Source organism: Phaethon lepturus, unplaced genomic scaffold, assembly GCF_000687285.1.
Source record: "Phaethon lepturus isolate BGI_N335 unplaced genomic scaffold, ASM68728v1 scaffold6985, whole genome shotgun sequence".
Classification (NCBI taxonomy): domain Eukaryota; kingdom Metazoa; phylum Chordata; class Aves; order Phaethontiformes; family Phaethontidae; genus Phaethon; species Phaethon lepturus.
The window spans coordinates 61,336-82,854 of record NW_010541161.1 but is presented as its reverse complement, the minus strand read 5'-3'; the positions used below and the strand labels follow the sequence as shown (position 1 = coordinate 82,854).

The 21,519-nt window shown below is 39.5% G+C and overlaps 1 protein-coding gene across 1 annotated transcript in view; it reads left to right on the top strand.

Moving 5' to 3' along the window:
- The window catches only part of GALNT2 (polypeptide N-acetylgalactosaminyltransferase 2), a gene marked incomplete at its 5' end in the record, with an annotated part of 32,729 nt that extends 18,648 nt beyond the window's left edge, over positions 1-14,081 (top strand). The window contains 6 exons of the mRNA XM_010287644.1: positions 3,414-3,540; positions 6,518-6,610; positions 6,816-6,899; positions 8,653-8,779; positions 12,530-12,641; positions 13,926-14,081. Of these exons, the coding sequence (XP_010285946.1) occupies positions 3,414-3,540; positions 6,518-6,610; positions 6,816-6,899; positions 8,653-8,779; positions 12,530-12,641; positions 13,926-13,942 (560 nt within the window). The remainder of the gene's footprint in view (positions 1-3,413; positions 3,541-6,517; positions 6,611-6,815; positions 6,900-8,652; positions 8,780-12,529; positions 12,642-13,925) is intronic.
- Between the last annotated feature and the right edge of the window lie 7,438 nt (positions 14,082-21,519).

The window sequence follows — 21,519 nt, the reverse complement described above, 5'->3', positions numbered from 1 at the left end:
GATGGAGACTTTGGGGTGCCTTTTCTCTGCTCTCTGAAAAGGCAAAGTCAGTCACTACAGCAGAGAGCTAATGATTTGTGTGTAGCTGCCAGACTAACTGAAAATGAGTGAAAATCACATGGCATATGATTTAATTGGCAATAAATGACACATGCACCAGATTCTGGAAGACTGTGATGCGCGGTTTAAAATGTAAATGTGCACGCTCATCAGGCCTCTTTACTCTCAAGCATATCTCTGGATCAGTGGCTTGATATTACAAGCAAATAACTTTATTATAACTAGTAGATAGACTTGCAAAATAATTCTATACATTATATTTATGCTTTTTCCTTCAAGTATGTACAGAGCAGCTTTTATATGAGATCTTGTTCCCATGTTAGTATAGTCTTAACTTTACAAATTTCAAGATGAGCCCGCAGCATTTTGCCTAAATTAGCCAAGAGACAGCTCTTACCATGAAGATACGGTGCATTTTCAGATTGTTGCTAAATGTGGCTGCTAACACATGCTTTATGAAACATGGATCAAGGTTTGTTCAGTCTTGTCTTGAAGCTGTAAGCTCTAATTCCCAGAACCTTTACAATGCTTTTTGATAAGCATAGGAGAATCGGAGTACACCGGACAACCGGATGGACCATTAGAAGGTTTGGGTCTAATTTGAAAATGTAGGCTTTTCTTAATAATTTTGCTAAAATCAGGGAGCGAGTAAGACATTCCTTGTCTTCTATATTGATGACACACTACAATAAAAAGAGCAAACCTCTCATTGAGAGGTGTAACGATCTCATGCAATTGAAGAATGTTTGACATGATATTTATGCCTTTTTAATGAAAACTCTGTCTACTGAAATTGTTACAGTAGTAAAATTTCTTCTCCCACTGTTTCAATATGGCATGAGTAGAAGCCATGTTGGTGCAAATAAGAATTAGTTTCCGTCTCCCTATTTACTAGTCCTTTGCTCTCTTTTCCATAGAGCTATTTTTCATCATTTTCACATTTCTTTTGAGATTCTTCAGAATTTAAGATGCTGGAAAATATACATGTAGGTTTACATTTCTGGGAATTTATGGAGGGAGAATTCATCAAATTAGTGTACACAATAGAGGAAGCTATGAATAATGAGAAAAGTTGACAGAAGATACTTCTAAAACAAAAATACTTTTTCAATGCCTACATACATTCAATAGATGACAGTGACTTTTTGGATTAAACCTTCAAATGAATCATTTAAAGAAGAGCTTTAGGCATACTGCATTGACTTTTATTTTTAACCAGAATCTCACTTAACCTCATTTCAGAGGCATGTATTTCCTAATACTTATGTAAGTCCAGTACTAGATTTTGGGCATTTAGTCTGCACTTGCTTGTCTAATGCAAAAGCCTTTATCTTTGATGAGATCTCCCTGTCTTCTTTCACTAGGCTGACCTCACTGAGTGCAGCATCCTTTCACATTGGGCTAATAACTGTATGAACTTTCTAGCAAAACTCCGTAAATAATGCTTCAAAGTGGTACAAGAAAACTATTGCTCCTCTGCTTTCATAATTTGAGCAGTACAAGATCAAATTTGAGCTAGATAAGGGAAAGTCTGAAGTCTTCTATCTATGTGTAACATTCTGGTAGAAACATAGAAGTGTTTTTGTTACAAACTTGTTTAATAGAAGCAGTAACCAGTCGTTTACTGTTACTTTTTTTTCATTCTAAGCTCAAAATAAGAGGTATAAGACTGAACTCAGTGCTGTGAAAATGAGAGAATGTCATGTTCAGTTGCTTTAAAAATTACTTTTGCCTGTTGTCCCATGTTAATTCAACTGGAAAATCAAGACCGTAACTTACTGGCAAAGACAATATTGTCATTAATATTTTTGGAGATCATCTGTCTGTAGATGGGATTATGTGGACTGTCTAGGATTCATGAATATGCCTAATTGGCCCCAATGCCATTTGTCATTGAAGTAAAACAAATAGGAAGTGATCCTTGTAAAAGTAAAGACCATTCAGAAGAAAGGCAGTCAACTTGCACTGTCAACAGTTGAAATCACAGCAACTCTTTTTCTTTTTTCTTTTTCCTCCTCTTTCTCTTTTTCCTCCTCTTTCTCTTTTTCCTCCTCTTTCTTTGGACAGACCATCAAGAAGCCATGCTTTCTAACCTTCGGGTTTGGTTTTTTCTAATTTAATTTTTGAAATAATGCTATTTATATGACTTATTTTGTGTATGTGGCAGGAAGGCTTCTGAGGAAAGGAATGGCACTTAGTATAAGTTTTAAAAGATAAAGACACTGACTTTAAATTAGACCTGCTTAGTACTATTACTATTATCTTTTTAAATCTGTGGAAAGATACTGAATCACAGAATCATTAAGGTTGAAAGGGACCTTTGAGATCATCAAGTCCAACCGTTAACCCAACATGACCATGCCCCCTAAACCATGTCCTGAAGCACCACATCCACATGTTTTTTGAACATTTCCAGAGATGATGACGCCACTGCCTCCCTGGGCAGCCTGTTCCAATGCTTGACCACTCTCTTGGTGAAGAAATTTTTCCTAGATGATTATGAAGATTATCATTTCCTAGATGATTATGAAGAGGCTTGAAACTAAGGGTAGCACTCAGTAGCTGGTAGCAGCTGCTGGACTAAACAGGGAATCATCAAAATTGAAAGAGTGATACTGGAAGCACCCTTCTTACTGTGTTGATTTGGAGTAAGTGAGGAAGAGTTCTCTGTCAGCACTAGGTGACGTCTGCTGTTTGAATGTCGTAAGTTGAGAAAGGTGTATAGATATTTCTAGATCCTCTTGTCCTCACTAACTGGGTCAGCTCACTAGATTGGCTTAGAAGTTTACCATCCATAACCTTCAGTTTACAGAAGTTTCATCTTTAGTCAGTCTGTCTTCAAATCAAGATTGGCTTGATACAACTCCTTCCATGGCCAGCATTTGGGAGTGTTTGGCTATCTGCTATAGTAAATTAGCAGCTCGAATCTATTGTTTTTATCATGCCTTGATTTTTGTCCACTGTGTTATTCCATCTTTAGCTGAAAAATTTTATTATTATATCATTAATTTACCTGTTAAGCGTATCAACTGTTGCTTACCCTTTAGATAAAGCATAGTAATGGTACATATAGACCTAACTTACTCTGGAAAATTGCAGCATGGTTTATGAGTTTGGGAAATGCTTGTAAACTCTGAGAGAAGACATACAGTTTTGCTTACAAGTTAATATGATTATTTCTCTTGAGCTTGGAAAATAATAAATGATTAGATATGCCTTTGTTTATCCTGCAATTTCTCAGAAAACTACCTTATCTTCTCAGCAATAGTCAATAAAAGCCTCCTTTGTAAATAGTATACCACAAAATTACAGTGTTTTGTGATGTTTGTCTTCCATTCGTGTTTTTATTTCAGAGATCTCATTCAGGGTTTGGCAATGCGGTGGGAGCCTAGAAATCATCCCTTGCAGCAGAGTGGGTCACGTATTCCGCAAACAGCATCCTTACACGTTTCCTGGTGGGAGCGGTACTGTGTTTGCAAGGTAACTGTTAAGTCTTCAGCTAAATAACAATGTTTTGATTTCTTCAGATGATCAGCAGGTGGCAGTAATTTCATTTTAAGGATCTTTTCTTTCAAAATTCTTGCAATATTATCTAGCAAATATCTAGGAAAATATTAATTAAAAGGAAGTTAATGACTTTGAATCAACTACACGGGTTGAGAGAAGAACCTGAGAGTTGAGAAAGGGAAACTTCTAGTAGACACAGCCTGAGAATCTGGAAAAGAAGGAAATGCTTAGCTTGGCATTCTATCAATTTTGAGAACTTTGTTTTTATTTGGTTTTAAAGAAGGCTTTATTTCCAGAACTATCTCTCAATTCTTCATTTTATAGAAACAGTTTCATCATTCACTAAGAGCCAGAATACACTTAAGTTATGAATATGCTTTGCTTGCTTTTTGCTAATACATGATTGGTATGTGATATACAGATGATTATGTAGACTTATCCTGGCATTTGTGCCAGTGGGGCAACTTCATTCTATATCATATTTGCCTTTCCTGTGCTATGTTCACAAATGTTTTTTTCTATAGACCTAAGAAACTGCAGTATTAAGGGCTTGGATTAATACGTCTGTTAATTTTGCTGTTGATTCAATATATGGTGATAGCTGAAATACTGAACTATTTCCTCAGTTTCTCTTCTGTAGAATGAGAATAGCAATTCTGATTCAAGTTCATAGTGTTTAAGTAACGTGGATGATGGAGCCTGCAAATTAGCATCTTGAGTACTTACATCCCTTTCTAGATCTACTTTCTCTGCAAGTGGTTTATTACCTTTGACCTTAGCTGTCTAGATGTCTCAAACTCTGAAATGTCCTTAGAATTCGTTGTTTCTGTGGAATTATTTCTGAATTGACCGAGAAAAGTTGCATATCACTTAAAAGCAGGGTTGACACATTGCTGTATGTGTGGTTTCCTCCTCAGTCACCTTTTTTGGGTATCAAACCAATATCACAATACCTTAAAATCAATTTTAGCAAGAAAGAATGAGAAATGTGAGGTCATGGGATACCCTTGTAATACAGGTATTATCAGATACGTGTAGGACCATGGTGCCAAGAAACTTTGGTGCATGGAATCTGTGCTGGTCTTGCAGTCAGGACGTGTTAGCTTATACCATCATCTGTCTCTTGGCTGTATGCAATTTGTTCTGGAGTGCTCTGGGCAAGCGTCCTATTTTTAGCTGCCTAGTCAGTATGCACTGCCTTTTGGCAGCCAAAACAAACCGGTGACCCTGGATGAGAGACCGGGTGTCCCGTTTCATGAGAGGGGAGACCACTTCCTTGGCTGTGTGGTGTGGGCAGATACAGCTTGTGTCTGGCAGGGTTTGTTAGACCAGTATGCACCCGCTTTAATACACCGCTTCAAACGAGCCAATAACCCTTGCAGACCCCAGTCTGCTACATGCAAAGCTACCTCTGATCACTCAGCGCTAGGTTTCATTATCTGTGGCTTAGCGTTAAGTGCTGAGTGCACCCTGCCCTGCGTTCCTCAGCACCCTGCCTTCTTTGGGGTCTTATAGTTTAGGCAGTTCTCAGCATCTACACGGTTTCCATATTCATGTCGTGCTAAGCCTGAACTGTTCATCCTTGAGTGTGGGGAGACGTGACGCAGGCGTGCGTTCTGGCCTTGAAGGTGCCTTCGGAGTCGTTAAACCCTGGCAGACGGCATAGTTCCTCTCCCACCACCAATACCTGTTTGGCCTGCGGGCAGCCGAGCTGAGCGCTGAGCAAGCCACAGGGGCAGGTGCTGAGTGGCTGGCTGGCACTCACACAGGCCTGAGAGATGGCAAGGGAAGGTAAACCGAAATAACTCTCGAATCCAGATTGAATAGGGTTTTGCTTACAAAGAATTTAAAGAAATCTTTGCGAGGAAAAGTTCAGTCCTCAGACAAAAAATGATTGAGGTCTGTCTTGTGATTTTTCTTTTCTTCCTCGTGTCCTTCCTTCTCAGTGAGCCACAAGAACAACTCACTTTACCCTGACTATTTTTTGTCTTTTGCATTGGAAAACCATATTAAAGAAGTTATTGGCTGACTGAGTTTCCTCCAGTTGCTTTAGAATGAACTTCCTGCCAAATGTAAAATAAGCTTCAGAGCATGGTAGTTGCAAGTGAAATAAGACTTAATTTTCTAAGCATAAAATTACAAACAATAGAAGTAAATGAGTTTTACATGGAAGGCAGGGAATGGAAAAAGACATTACCCTCTTGCAGTCCAACAGGAGATTTAAAGACACCAGTTACATAAATACAGGTATTTTAGTTAGGGATGTGTTTGATTAGAAGTAAAGAATTTGGGTTAGTGTTTTTTCACTTTTATTGCAATAATTCATCTCTTGACTTTTAAAGCATTAATAATATTTTCTAATTACTGGTTCTCCTCTGTTACTTCAGCTACAGCAGACTCGCTTGGTTCATAGCCTTAAATGTCACAACAGCTTATGTCTTTCTGGAACTTTGAAGTGCTCTGTTGGTAGGAATAGGATGAAGACTGAAAATATGTCTTGCCAGTGTTAGCATACCTGTTTTCAGAAAGGTAGAAGACATTATTAAATATTGCCAATTGTTGAGATTTTTAAGTTTCAAATTAGTTTGCTTATCCAAGTAAACATTCACTGAATTTGGCTTCTGTCAAGTTACTCTTATAAAAAGAAAAAAACCAACCAAACAACAACCTAACAACCTCGGTGAAGTTTGCAGAAAGAACTCCAAGATGTGTATTAAATTCTGGATGAAAACCTGAAGCAGTGATGAGTGTGGAAAAGACATAGATTTCAGCTGTGTTACTCTCTAATGATTTTCTCTTAATTGGGTCTTTAATAGGGAATCCTCTGCCTGGCTTGAGGCAGCTGATGATGTAGTACTAGCAAGGGTTAAAATCAACCCAAGGATAAATGGCATAGTTTAATTGCAGCTAGGGAAAATATAACCTATGTGTTTCATATGATTGTCCCTAGAAATACACGCAGGGCAGCAGAAGTCTGGATGGATGAGTATAAAAACTTCTATTATGCAGCAGTGCCTTCAGCCAGGAATGTACCTTATGGCAAGTAAGTGACAAGTGCTTCTTTGCCCTAGTCATTTATTCTTCATGAGACAGCACCTTCTGAGGTGAAAGCAATAGTAGCTCTCATGTGCTATCTCTTTAAGATATAGTTCTACAGTTCTATTGTTCTTGAGTTTTCTGTGTATTCCTTAACATACATGAAGACAGCAGCCTGACTTTGAAAACTGCTCCTTTTTCTTTCCCTCTAGTATTCAAAGCCGAATGGAACTCAGAAAGAGACTTAGCTGCAAACCCTTCAAGTGGTATCTTGAAAATGTTTATCCTGAGTTACGGTGAGTTTTGGCTGAATCAGAGATGGTATGGAGTGTCCGTTCTGTCGTCTCCGTCCCCCCCGCCCCCCCTGGCCCCGAAATGAAATCATCAGTTTATCTTTCTCCTTCCTTGGATGTAAAGGATATTTTTAAATTTATTTGTGAAAGCGACGCCTCATGCAGGCTTATTTGCTTTTGGTTTTTACAAGTTCTGTTCCTGAAGAGCCATTTTTCCCTGGTAAGCTGTATTATCTTTTTCTACTTACTGCAACTACAGCTGCAGTAGCAGGTATTTTAGAGAACAGTGTCCAAAGGACTCGACTTACCTGAGCCTGAAGTTAGTCTCCTACACAAGCTGTTTGCTCAAAAGTGCACTGTTCTGTATCCTGTTGTCGTCCCTTTAAACCTTTTTGCCTTCACCCAAGTACATGGCTAGTTGAGTGAGGAGACTGAATCTCAGTACAGTACAAGTAACGGGTCAGCAGACAAGGGTACACGTCTAAGACTCTAAAGCTGACTCTTCTGCTCCTTGCCTCTTGCTCTCTGTCACTGGACAATCACTAATTTTGGGGGGGGAGGGGAGTGAGGAGATAAATGAGGGGTAACGTTGCTAATGGCTTCTGTAATATTAATGCATCCTAACTAATGAAAAATCCTCAGAGAAACATTGCTTTCACTTTTTGAAAGGATAAAAAGGTTTTTGTTCAATAACTTAAGTATATCTGTCAGATCTGAGTCTATAAACCAGTTTGTCTGCTGTCAACCTAATATTGGTAGTGTAATGGTAAGATACTGTGAGTGGCTTATGAGAATACTTGTGTTTGTTTTTTCCTGGGGACACTTCATGTCCGTAGAGTCAGGTAACCGCTAGTGGCAGACAGGCTTGGAATGCAAAAGCACCAACCATTGCAGCCCTAGTGAAACATGTACAGAACCACACATACTAAAGAGTCTCATAAACCAGGGCGATGCTGAGGAAGTTAGTTATTCTTTATTTTCTCTTAAAAGTGCCAGAGGATATTTATTTTTGTTTAATTTGTCAGAAAAAATACATCTTGCAAGCTCTCCTGGAAATGTGCTACCATAAGCATTACTTAAGTGTAATGTCGTCTTACTCTGTGTCATCTCTCATGTGCTCATTCTGCTGGCTTGAATTATTATATTATAGTCTGAAATTTTAAAAGGAGTTAATATGCCCTTGCTTTACTGTTTGACATGAACTCATGTTCTCTACCCCACAACTGTACTTTGAATGGGTTTGCCTAGGTATTCCCATACTGTCTGAGCACACTTTATGTGCAACCATTGGAAAATAGATATCAGCAAAACATTGGGTTTTTTTAATTCCTGAACCCTTTTCTAACACTTCAGTAAAACCAGTCTGGGAAAAATGTGTAATGTCATATTTCTGCCACAAGCTAGCTTGGCTGAAAAAACAAGAGGGCTTTAACTTTTAACTGATAGCATTAAGCTTGAGTGACCTTAAATGATGATGTTAAGTCATCTTTAATTTGCTTTTTGTGCTGAGTTTGTGTGTTCATCCTCATGCTCTGATAGGACAGAATACAAAAAGACTTCTAAGCTTGCAAGTTTACTCATGTTTGAGTTCATGATCAGATAATTGCCTTCCCTCCTCAGAAGGTGATTGAGATTTCCAGATAGTAGTCATCAGTCATGTTTAACCTGTCATCTTAAAAATACTCCAAGTAAAGACAAGGAATTTAAAAAAAAATAAACAAACTGAATTAAGCAGATATTTCTGGTTTTATTTTAGGGTACCTGATCATCAAGATATAGCTTTTGGGGCTTTGCAGCAGGGTACCAATTGCCTTGACACTTTGGGCCATTTTGCAGACGGTGTTGTTGGAGTTTATGAATGTCATAATGCTGGGGGAAACCAGGTCTGTATGCCATTAATTTTTTTCTACAGTATGTGATCTTTAAAAAAATAAACCACAACTGAAGCTCTTTAACTCAAGCAGGTACTGTGTACTGATGGCAGGAAGATGAACCCTAATCAGCAGATCTGTTGTAACATTGGCTAAATAATTTCTCCCTCAATTTTGCATTTTCAGGATTAGAATCTGAGCCCAGAGATTCACTCAGTGTGCATCAGGTTATCCCCTTCCTTTGTCTCTATTAATATTTGATTTTAAACTAGAGGCCAGTAACTTCCTTCCCAGGAGTTTTATACTTGTATAGAAAGCTTTTTTCAATGAATTGGTGTTTGAATTGGCTGGGGGACAGGATTTTTACTTAAGAAAATATTTGGGCTGTATTAAGCATATGGCCTAAGGTCAGCAAAATAGAAGAATGCTTTACTGTGATGCTACGTTAGTCATTTCCAATTTGCAGCAGCAGGGTATAAAAAAAAAATCAGTCTTAAATCCCCCTTTGGCTCCTCTAGAAAACAGAGGTGCCTAAATGTCGTATCTTATTCACTCACCATAAAGGGAGTGTTTCAACAAATCCTTTCTAATCCTGCTCTTAAAGTAATCACAGATATGTCAAATCTGTAAATGAGAGCATTAATTATTTCAAAGAATCTATTTATGCAGTTGTGACTTAGTTATCGTTCGTGAAATATATGCATACGTGCTCACTGTTTTGTGTGCTGCTTTGTTACTAAATTCTTCTCAGAATCAACCTGACTATAAATCAAATGTAAGCTTAATGCTTCAAGTACATCTGTTAAAATAGGAGGCTGACCAGTCTAGCACTGAATGAGTAGTCAGAATTTTGCCCTCTCTGATTTAAAGTAGAGGAGGAAAACCCTAAATCAGCTGAAGCCTAAAATAAAGAAGTTATTTCCTGGAAGATGTATTGTGTTGATTTGACTGCATTGCCATCATACATCTGAGATATGCCTCTTTTCCCTAGCATTGAAGAGGCTGTATCTGGGAAGGCTTTTTCGATTACTTTTATGAAAGTACACTCATCTTTCAGAACACCACAGTGTTTCTTAAGAGAAAGGCTGGACGTGTCAGAATTGTTTTGGTGCAGAAATCTCGGAAGTTTCTGGTGATATTGTGTATTCGCTACAGATACACAAAGTTGGCTTCCTCTTTCAAACTCCCCTCCCCTGAATCTGACCCTCTTTTCTGTGTGGCTTCTTCTGTGAAGCTGACCTTGACAAACTAATATACGCTTGCTCTGAACAGGTCCCTGTGAGAGGACATTCAGACAGATTAAGAGGCAGAACAGGTCAAAACCAGGTTTTATGTCCAAGCAGAATTCATACCAGCCTGGAGGGAATGAACAGAGTATCAGAGAAGAAGAATAGGGAACAAACCAGAGACTTTAAATCTGTACTGTGTGTTTTGCACCTCTTCTTATCAAGAGGGTTTGGGGGAGGGGGTGGGATTAAGAGTAGACAGCTATGTGGAGACCTTCTCCTACAATTTGAAGAGTGTATGCTGGCTTACGCTCAACACAATTTAAAACGCAAAATTTAAGTCAAAATGGGATTTCTGCCCCCCACAACAGGTTGGTGGAATTCAGTGATTAGGAAGGTAAGTATGCAGCTCTAAAGAGCTGAAGAAATTGTAATTTGACTATTATGTACAGTATGTAGGGTTATGATAAAGAGCTAAAGGTAAAGTCAAATGCACTCAGGTGCAAGAGGAAGTTTTCAGGTTAGTGGTGTCCTACTAACTTTGTATTTCAGATTTATGACACAGGTTTTTTCAGATGTCCTCATTTTCAAATTGTTACACAGAACTATCCTATTTCTAGCCTGTGCTTGGAGCACATGCACTGCTTCCGATTTTTCTTCTCCTCTGGTGTAGCAAAACTTGCTTAATCTTATCCCCATTATGAGCTAGTCACCTGATCACCAGAGGAACGCATCTGTACACTGTTTCGTACTATGAAGGGCCGTCAACATAGATGTCTCCAGCAGCAGAGCTTGGAGCCTTTGTGAAGTGGTACCTTTGGCTTTTAAATGTGTTCATGTCTTGCGTGATTGCTGTTGTGGCTGGGGCTCTTCCCATCTTCTGATGGAAGGGTTAAGATGTATTAAAGCAATATTTTCAAGGCTCTAACTTTCTCTGACTGCAGGGTTCTCAAACACAAGTTTTACTACTTGCCTGGTAGTATTTTCAACTGTCACTATTCAGTATAAATCTTACAAGGGGCCATCTTTTTCAGAGGCATTTGGTTCCAGATAAACTCTGAAAATAACTTAATTCCTTAAGTTGCTAAAAGTGGCTATTAATGATTCTTATTGACATCTTACAAACCGGACCAAACTGAGAAGGCAGGTAATTTGAGATTAGCGTAGCAGAAAATATTTAACATATTGAGAGTGAAAGGAAGAGTTTTCAGTTTATGGGCATGGGAAACAAGTAAAGGGATATAAAGAGTTCTCCTGCCTTTGCTTTGATTTGCATTGTTGTCATTACTGTAGTACCTGCATAATATGGTCCCCATCTAACGGCTTGCTCCCTGTACAATGGCGATTACTTGTGTGGGATAGAAGTTCTGATTGTTTCCTGAGCGTCTGTTCTCAAAGGAATTAAATCATTGTTAAATTTGCTGAGTTGAAAAGTGATTATGCAAGCCAAAAATTCAGTTATGGTATCAGAAAATAAGTTAAAAAAATAAAATGGGATGGGATTAGTCATTTAATTTCTTTCTGCAGCGCTCATTGCTTGCAAAATAACATTTAAATGTAGCCAGGCTTGGCTCTGTGTATCCAGGATTTTGTATTACACAGCGCTCTCTAGTTGCTGGAGAAAAGCTAATCATGCCGTTTTAAGTAGCGGTGAGCATGATTTGGATAATTAGCATGGCTTTAGTTGGTAGATCAGCTTCCTTCCTCAACAGATAATTAGACAAATGAAGACTAATCTGAATCCTGGAGGCCAGACTTTGGGGAGAAAGGCATGGAGAGAAACTGAACATCAGCACAAGATCAGGGCCTGTGTAGAAGGATGCTGAGATCAAACAAGCTGGGTGACGGTACATACAGAACAGCTTTGCTTTGATCTCTATTTAAGAAGTTGCATATTTAAATGCATTTAAAAGAACTTCTGTTGCACATCATGCCTTCGATAGGAAGTAACATTCTCCCTCTGCCCTTGAGTTTGGCAGACTTGTGTATTGCTTTCTGATGGTCTCTGTCATGTTAAGAACTACTGTTTCCCCTCTGTGGTACATATGCTTTGTTTAACGTGTGGGTAGGGTGGCCAGTGATGCAGCAGCCCAAGCTTTTACAGGTTTTATATATACAATCATGTATGTGTGTGTGTAAAACATACATATAAACCTCTCCTACAAGAAGATATGAAGGGTGTATAATACGCACACAGAGACATATATAGAGATAAAAATATAGCTGGACAAATATTTGGACAAATATTTTAAACCTGAGGACCTGTTGACTGCCCATTGTACTTGTGTAAAGCCAGCAGAGGGAGCAAACAGCCAGCCCAGCCCTGAGCTGACTTGGGGATGCTGAAGCAATTGGAGTTAGTGTTTGAAAGAACTTTTTCCCTCTCCTGCTTCTACGGGAGACAAGGAACTGTTTGAATGCTCACACGTAGCCATTTACAGGATTTTAACCTCTGCTATATATGCAGAGGTAGCATGTGCATCTTGTGCAAATGTTAGTATACACAGCTCTGTACACTTTTTCTTCCTTTTTCTAGGAATGGGCCTTAACAAAGGACAAGTCAGTGAAACATATGGATTTGTGCCTTACTGTTGTGGACAGAGCACCTGGTTCACTAATAAAACTTCTGGGAAAACGACAGCAGACAGGTTAGTATGTCGCAAATGCACTCTGCAAACAGTGGGCAAACAAGGGCTATGAATGCGAATGCAAGAACGTGCACCGGTAATGTTTCTGCTCTCCGTTCTACTCTTCACTCTGTCTCACTGTTGTTTGTGTGTGTGAAGTCCAGATGCATGACATCTGGGTCAGGAATAAGCTTGTGTACCAAGCTCCTCGTTTCATAGGCCAGTGGCAATCTTTTATCAACATGTAGAGGTGTTATCACAACAGTGGCCTTATATAAAGGTGTCGCCCAACAGCATTGGTATATAACAGCCTTAAGCTGCCCCGTCTGTTTTCTGAAATAGAATACATATTCCACAATGTATTTTTGAAAGGCCTCCTTTGGTGAAGTTTGAAGATTATATAGTTTGTGTCTCAGAAGAGTGTGGTTTGGCTTTCTTCTTGTTAGCTGTGACCTGTTTATAACAGCACTAGATCCTTTCAGTGCATTTCTATTAATGCAGCATTGTAATGTCATCTGTTTCCCATGCCTGAGGAAAGTCACATTTGCAGAGTCATACCATCTTTTTGATCTAGTCGTATAACAATTCATCTCTTTCTGCTAAGTCATCAGTTCTGATCATCTGCCAGCTTCCTTGCTTCTGTATCTCAGTTTTGCAGACAGATAACTGAAATGCTATTCCTTGATGAAGGAAGAATATCCTTTTCACTTTTCAGGAAAGGGAAGCAAGATTTTCTTGATAAGGTTTAAAGACACAGTGTGTTACAAGTACAACAGAAAAATCGTTTTGTTTTAAACATCCTGTGTTTGGGGTTTACTCTATTCTTGGCATCACCTTCGGCAAAGAGCTTCTGACAGCACAGATTAACTGCTTGTCTTCTGTATAATTAAAAGTTGTCTGACAGATTTCTGTAAATTTGTCTTTAGTGATTGTGCTTCTTGCTCCTCTGTGTTCAGAATTGTAGTGATATGTGGATGGATTTTGATTTTTTTCTTTTTTCTTCAGACTGCAGGTTTCACACAGGTAACATGGTATGACAGCATATTTGAGAAGTGTGTGTAGAAGAAAATGATTTGGTGTATTCTGTATCTATTGCAGTGTGTTAGCTGAATGAACAGTTGTTTTGGCAAGGCTTGCCGTAATTTATATACTCTTATTCAAGGAACATCTAAACTGCATGCTGTTATTGCAGTTTTCACAGCTTTCCCAAGCATGACCCAGGGAAGCTTATGAAGACTTCAAAGAACAGGATGTAGAACTCCTTTTTCTGCTTTTCCGGTTCAATAACTGTATTTTCTCTTCCAGAAATGGGAACAAATTGAAAGCAATTCTAAACTGAGGCACGTTGGCAGCAACCTCTGTCTAGACAGCCGAAATGCCAAAAATGGTGGTCTCACCGTTGAGATCTGCAGTCCTTCTTTGTCACAACAGTGGAAATTCACACTTAATCTGCAGCAGTAGGAGGACTTACAAGCAAAATGCTGTTTCGATTCATAGACGTTGGGCAAAGTTTTGATTGAATTACTGATGTATTTCTTAAAACTTTCCACGGAACTTATATACCTCAGTATTCCACCTTTATCTGAAAGTAGGAGAGTGCTGAAGCAGACACCAGGGGTCCAGGGGACTTGGAGCACTGCAAAGATGTCACTGAACATGACTGCAGCACAATTCCTTCTTGGTGTGAAGACTTTAACGGTTCCTTTCTGTCTTCGGTTACGTACTTGCACAGCAGATAATTAACTCTAGGAACAACTGATGTATGATAAAAAAAGGATCTGAAGAAACACCTGTGGGGAACAGGGTGTGGGAGGGGAGGGTGGGAAAAATTACTAGGAGAAGGTAATTTGAAATCTCCATTTGCATAGAAATCATGGTTTGTCGTTTCCAGAAACAGAAGTGTCATTTTGAAGTTTTCTTTCTCCTGTGTGTACTTGTTAATTTGAATATGAACTTTTCTATGATGGACTCTAAATATAAATATATAAAAGTATATATATTGTCGGTTCCCAACAATTTATATCAGTTTTCATCATCTTATAATTATCAACAAAGTGATTGACATATGTGTGTCCAGAAATTGGATTGGAATGCTAGGAGAGTGAAACTTTATGAAGGTGCGGATTTTGTGCTGCTGAGTATGATGTCCGTGCTAACACTGGATGCTTTTGCTTTGCAAACTGGATCTACTTCTTAACACTTCGCCCTCACTGGAGATCATGAAACTCAGGAGGAGAAAGAAGATAATCAGAATAAGCCAATGCATCTGCACAGATGATTGCTTGGATGGTTTATTCCAACTTGGAAATTCATTACATGTGCTCTGGATAACGTTAGACTTGTACTTGATATTTGTGTTGATCATTTCTGTAGTATTTTGTCTTAAAAATACTTCTTCCTTTGTTACAAAATTATATAAACAGTGCAGATCTTCCATGCAGCCATGTGGGTTCGGCACAGTTTTATTCTGGGCCCTAATGAGAAAAATTTCTTTCTCAAACTCCCCTTTTGAGTTGTAGAAATAACATAGAGTAGTAATGTCACTGTCGACAGCACAAGATCTGATTTTTCATTTGCAAGGATGAGCAGCTATGTAATATCTCTGAATTGCACTTGCTTAATTTATAGACCTACTACTGGGGAATTTTCTTCCGTTTTGTTTCTTTAAATGGAGCTTTTGAATGGATTCAGGCTTGGCTCTGGGAATCGGCCTGGATACCAGCAGATCCTACAAGTTTTTAACCATAGAACCTGTGCATTTTGCAGCTTCAGTCCAGCTGATGCCATTTTTATATTAAAATAATAATGTCAAAGTTAACCCCAACTTTGACCTATCCTTTCTTATGTTTGCATAGACTATATATACTTTTTTATTAAAAGCAAATGCTTCAATGAGCTTTCAAAATCAAAAGGAAGGATAAATAAGTATTACTAAGCGAGACAGCGTTCACAAAAATTAGTGCAGATGTGCAGTGCCAGGACGTGGTTTTGGTAGGATGATGGGTCTCCGAAAAATGTAAGGGTTGATCATGAGATGAAAAACATCTGCTGTACTGTGGCATGCTGGTACAGTTCCCCTCTTTCTTTGTTCCTGGAAGTTGAGTAGTTCCTGATTTTTTTCTTTTTCAGTTTCCTTTGGCTGTGTCTATATGTTCGGTATAGAGGTGGTACTCTTCTGAGCAAAATGGCTTTACCTGTGCCGGTCAGTGTGCCCGTAAATACCTTGTGTGTCTGAAGTTATGACTTGCAAGTACGTTGCATACCTTTTGGATGGGGACATTAAATCCAGTTTCTCTCATCCCTCATCTGACTTTTTTTATTAGTAATTAATACTTTTTTTTTGCCTCTTTACAGTCCACTTTCTCCAAAACTTGCCTGTTTTAGACTATTTTTCAGCTTTTAGTCTCTCCCTATCTGTAGCCTTTTAACCTAGCTGAGAACTTGAAGAACGTGATTCATAAACATAGTGGTAGATTTCTTCATATTCTGCAAAATAAATGGTGAAATATGGGCTCAGCAGCAAGTCAACTGTTTGAGGTTTTGAAAAACAAAATTTAAAAGAAGAAAAACCCAACCACTCAGCTTCTACCATGGAGGTATTTCCATTTGCAACTTTGATCATAGTAAGGGTAGTACTAACTGAAATCAGCAGTTGTAACCCTGAATATTGACCTGCTTCTTAACTCTGAAGCTTCAAGTGCTTGTAAAAAAATCCATATTCCACCTCTTCAGTCTTTAATGTCAACTGCTATCTTATCAAGTAGGAATATTTTCACTAATTCCCCATGGATGCTGTGCACAGGGGTTTTAATATAGGAGCTGTATGTTAAAGACAGCATTGCTTTTCTTTGAGAGAACAGACAAGAAGTGGTATTGTTTTGCTATGTTTACATGACAGTGTGCCAAAGTTACTTACTGTGATTTTAGGGGGGTTTTAATGTTGAAGAAATTCACCCATTTGAAAGATAAATTAAGAGCCCTTGAAGCAAATTGTGATGGAGTCTCCTGAGAACGTTTCTTACCGTCTTCAGAGCAAGAATGGTGATCTCGTTTGTTTGCAGATTTTCAAAAGATAGTTTGGAAACTGTTTTTTCAGTTGGTTTGAAAAGTCTGCTGTACAGAGCTTGTACTTTGTTCATTTTATAGATGGAAACCATCCTTGAAAAATTGTTTAACTTAAATAAAGAAGAATGCTTTATAGATAAATGTGTGGTGGTTAATATAACTGAGTAAAATCCAGTTGTCTACCTGGAGCTTGTAGATTGAAGTAGTTCTCAAGTGCTTCAGTTCACTTGATTGTTTCATAAAGTTCCTGTTCTAAAAGCCTGTATATGTGGGTGTATATTTGCATTTGTGAAAAGAGAATTTGTTCGTATTTAATATGATAACTTTGAGGAATTGTCTTATTTTAGAAGCTACTTTACATTGAGGAGTGAGTTAACAGTGACTGTAGTCACCTGAAAATACGCTGTTAAGGCACCCACCTGCGCCCCATTAGGCCTAATCTTCTGGAGACTTCCAGCGTCCCCCTCTTCGCTGCCAGAAGCCACTCTGCCAAGCAGCCCGCGGGACCATTGCAGCAGGGGCTCTCGTAGCTGATGATTGGGGCGCCTGTCCCCATCCCCTCGTGTTGTCTTTCTGCTCTATTGTGCAGGGTCGCAATTCAGATGTCTGTGGGGCACTGCAAGCTAGATCTTAAATACTCCATAGTTAAACAAACAAAAAAGACACTTCATTTTTTTAAATAAATGTATTTGGGGGGGGGGGGGCAGTCACTTCACAGGTCTAGTTTAGAGAGCTTGTAAATGAACTCACACTGGCACAGCTGGGGAGGGAGCAAGTCCCCCGTGGTAGGGGATGGGCAGCTGCAAAGGCGAGACCCTCCTACTGCTGTAGGAGTAAGGGGGGCTGCAGCCAGGGCACGGTGCTCGGTTACAGCCGCCCCTTGGCAGAGGTGGGCTGCAAGCCGAACGGGCAGGGGGACGGTATGATGCTCTCCGGGAGGGGAAATGGGAAGCAGGAGAATGAATGAGGTAAAAAAAAAAAACCCAAACCCCAACCAACCAAACAAAAAAACCCCAAAAAAACAAAGAAAAGAAAAAAACCCACACAACAACAAAACACCCACAACAACCACCAAAAACCAACAAAAACATCTCATCTGTGAGATTTTGTCCAGCTTCAGAAATGCCTCAAGGCAGTTCTTGGGGCACATCCTTCTTCCCCACTCTGGCATACAGGACTAGGGTCTTTGCTCCTGGTCTAGGACATTTAGCTTTACAATTTGCCCCAAGGACAGGGTCAGCTAGTGTGACCTGCAGAAGCGTTTAAAGGGAAGATTTAAGTACTTGTACGCTTTCAGTTGTAACTGACAGGAGGATTTTTACTTATGAGGCTGTAGGAGAGTTCTTGGGTGCAAACTTACTCTCCCTGTGTGCCAGAAGTCAGTGACGAGTTGGCACCTTTCAGAAAGACTAAATTAAATCAAGCATAGATCTTCAATTTTTGTCAAGCATAAATATTAAAAGGCCCTGTCAAACTGTGGTAAACAAAAGAAACAACCTTGCATTTGCAGATTATATCTGAGAACCCCAATGAGGATTCTCCATCTGAAATGCCCTTTGACACCTGTGAGCTGACAGGTAATACTAACAGATAATTACAACAGGCTTCTGGCAGTAGAAGCTTTTAATCTAATCCAGCGTTAAATGTAGAAGCGTCTCATGTCTCTGCCTAGATTCTTACACATTTTCTGTGCGTGCTGTTCTCAGTAAACTTCTTAGTATAAGTACCTGGACTGAATGAACCATCTAGCAAATTTTGCATTATTTCTGACCAGAGCTCCATCGTTTTCTTTGCCTTAGACCCAAGTTACATATATGAAAATAGTTTTCCATTCAGTGTAATTAATTTTCTGGAATCTTGGGTCATGCTTTTTAGCCAGTTTCTATGCGTGGGTTTATTCTCCTTGCCTATCACTGTACATAAACCCAGATATATTTATACCCCTTTTATAAGAGGATGTTTAATCTTTCCACTTTGTAGATTAACAGAAACATATTTTAAACCCTGAATTTTCAGGAAGATGCCTGTGTGAGTTTGGAAAGGAAGCTGACTACTGGGAGAGGTTAAAAGGCTGCTTGAGGACTGTTGTCTTGTTTAAGGTGGGTCCTATAGAGCATTGTCCAGTTCCTGTCTGAGGTGTTACCGCCGTAACCTTAGTTGTTGTAAAATGTATATTTTTGCCTTACTTGGATGTGTATTAAATGTAGATACTCTGTACAATTTATGTGCTTGTTAGTTGCATGCCTGCATCGCCTGTGTCCTCGTCCAGCCTGAAATACAGTGAATGATTTCATAGCAGTCACTTGTTGTAGAATGCTCTAGCAAGAAGCTTGTTCCTGTACAGGATGATTTCAAATGAATGGAAACCACTAAAGAAACAGTCTGGGATAATAAGCCATGATTACAGAATGAGCAGAAGTGTCGGGGTTGCATCTTTTGTTAGACTGCGCATTTTATTTACAGCTTAACTTCCAGCAGCTATTTTAAGATCTGCTAGTAATCAGGCTTAAAGATTTGGAATAAAATCAGTCCACAGATGTTCTCTCTCTACAGCCCTCCAAGAGGTTGTCTGAATGGGTGCAAAATACCCTTTTGACTTGATTTCTTGCAGCACAGTAGCATGGTTTTGCTCTGTATGCAGGAAGAGGGATATGCTTGATTTCAGGTCCCTATTTCTACCCAGCAGATGTTTTTAATCCAAGGATTTTTTGTTTTTTGTTTTTTGGTTTTTTTTTTTTTTTTTTGGTCCTGGTGTGTTTTTTTTTTTAATTAAAAAGGATCTGCAAGTAGCAAATAGCTATGTTTTCTGCCATAGCTATATTAATTAAACCTCACCTTCGGTAATCTGGGCATTGTGGTAAAAAGAGGGCTAGAAAATGACTACCAAGAGCCTGTTGTGCTCTGGTTGTGTGGTGAGCACCACTTGTGCAAAACATTTCTCTCAACTTTTGTGCCACCTTCCTTCCTGTCCAGTGAGTTGCGCTTTTGAAGTGGACGTGAGGTGGGTTCTCAGGTGGCAGCTCCGTGCTCAGCTGAGCCAGCCTGTTTGTCGTTGCTGAGGGGGAGCGGGATGCTGATCCTGCCTCTCTTCCCCCGTGCTAGCGTTGGTGCCCGTTCCACGAGACCGTTAAGTCCATAAAGCAACGGGACAAGATTACCTTTATTTTTTTCTGTCTGTCTTGGAGAGTTGAGTTGGCTTTTTGAAGGGTCTAGAGAGTTGGAGTTGGCAGAAAGTGGCAGGGTTTCATAACCAGAAGCAAGGTGAAGGGGGAAGATGTTGAACCCCTCCCCGCCCCTCCAGCACCCGTGAAACATAAAAGCAGCTTGCCCATCCTGTGGAGCAGTGGGACCCAGCATCTGCTTGAGGTATTGCTCTTCCCTGCTCATCACTGAGAGACTTCGGGTACAGTTTTGTCACTGTCCTGTGCTGGTCTGAGAGCTAAGAGCAGTTAAAAGGAGCACTAGAGTCGGGGGGGTGGCGAGGTTTAGACTAGATATTAGGAAAAATTTCTTCACTGAAAGAGTGGTAAAACGTTGGAACAGGCTGCCCAGGGAGGTGGTGGAGTCACGATCACTGGAAGTGTTCAGAAAACGTGTGGATGTGGCACTTTGGGACAAGGTTTAGTGGGCATGGTGGTGTTGGGTTGATGGTTGGACTTGATGACCTTAAAAGTCTTTTCCAACCTTAATGATTCTGTGATTCTGTGAACATTGGCAAAAAAAAAAAACAACCCACAACCCAGTAGTGGAAAGCCATTTGAGCTTGGCTTAACTAGACCATAAAATCAAGCCTCTTGTTTTCATGAGAGAGCCTGACCTGAGGGTGTTCTGTTTTGCTTTCCAGTTGAGATGCCTTTAATAATAATTATTATTATTATTATTTATACCGAAAGTCTTATTGCTGATATCTGAGTCTTAAGCCAGTAGCACCGGTAGTGGCAAGCGAGGAGGAAAAGCAAGAGAGAGAAAGAGAAAAAATGTTTTTAAGTTTCATCAAGGTCTCGGTTTCAACATCAAGCTAATGTTTGATAGGGACTTTCCTGCTTGGAAGGGACGTAAGACTTTGGTTTAGACAATCTTGAGAAAGAAAATGCTCCATCTTGCGTGAGGTTTGTGTGGTATGGTTCAAACCATACTGGTGTTAGGCTCTCTGCCAGCTGGTTTCAGAACTGTACTAAGACACTGCTTTTACTTTTCCTATTGAATGAGTTGTTTGAAAGGATGTGGCATCTTTAGGTCACTGATGAGGGTCAGGGCTTCTGTCATAGTAGGAGCTGCAAAAGAAGACGGCACAGTTACTGGTGTCTTAATAGGTATAAAAGTTGAAAAAAAAAAAAGTGAAGCAGAAGAGAAAGGTGTAAAGGGAGAGGGTGTGGAGAAGCAGGTGCAGAGCTGCAGCTTAGAATGTATTTCAAAGTCAGTAAATTCAGAGTTTAAGGTAAAATGAGATCTAGCTGTCCTGTAACATCTTCAACAGTGATATCTGTGCCAAGTCCTCAGCTTCTGTTTGGATGCAACCTGCAACAAGAGCATTCCGCTCGGATGCAAAAGTCTGGATACAATTTCCAGAAGTGTTCAGGACAGTCAGTTTACAAAATAAAATTTAGGCAGTTAAACTTCATGGGAAACTGATGAATTTGAGAATTAGGAAATCTTATTCTTCAGCTGGTCTGATTCTTTTCTTATCAGCTATTCTGATACAAGTTTGTTTTAATGAGTAATTGGTTCCACGCTGAATGTCTAGCTTCAGCTCTGAGCCAGTCTGTCTGCTAATTAAGTTTCATTCCTCAAAACATTCTTCTTTGTATCAGAGCTTCTGGAGTCTGATTCTGAC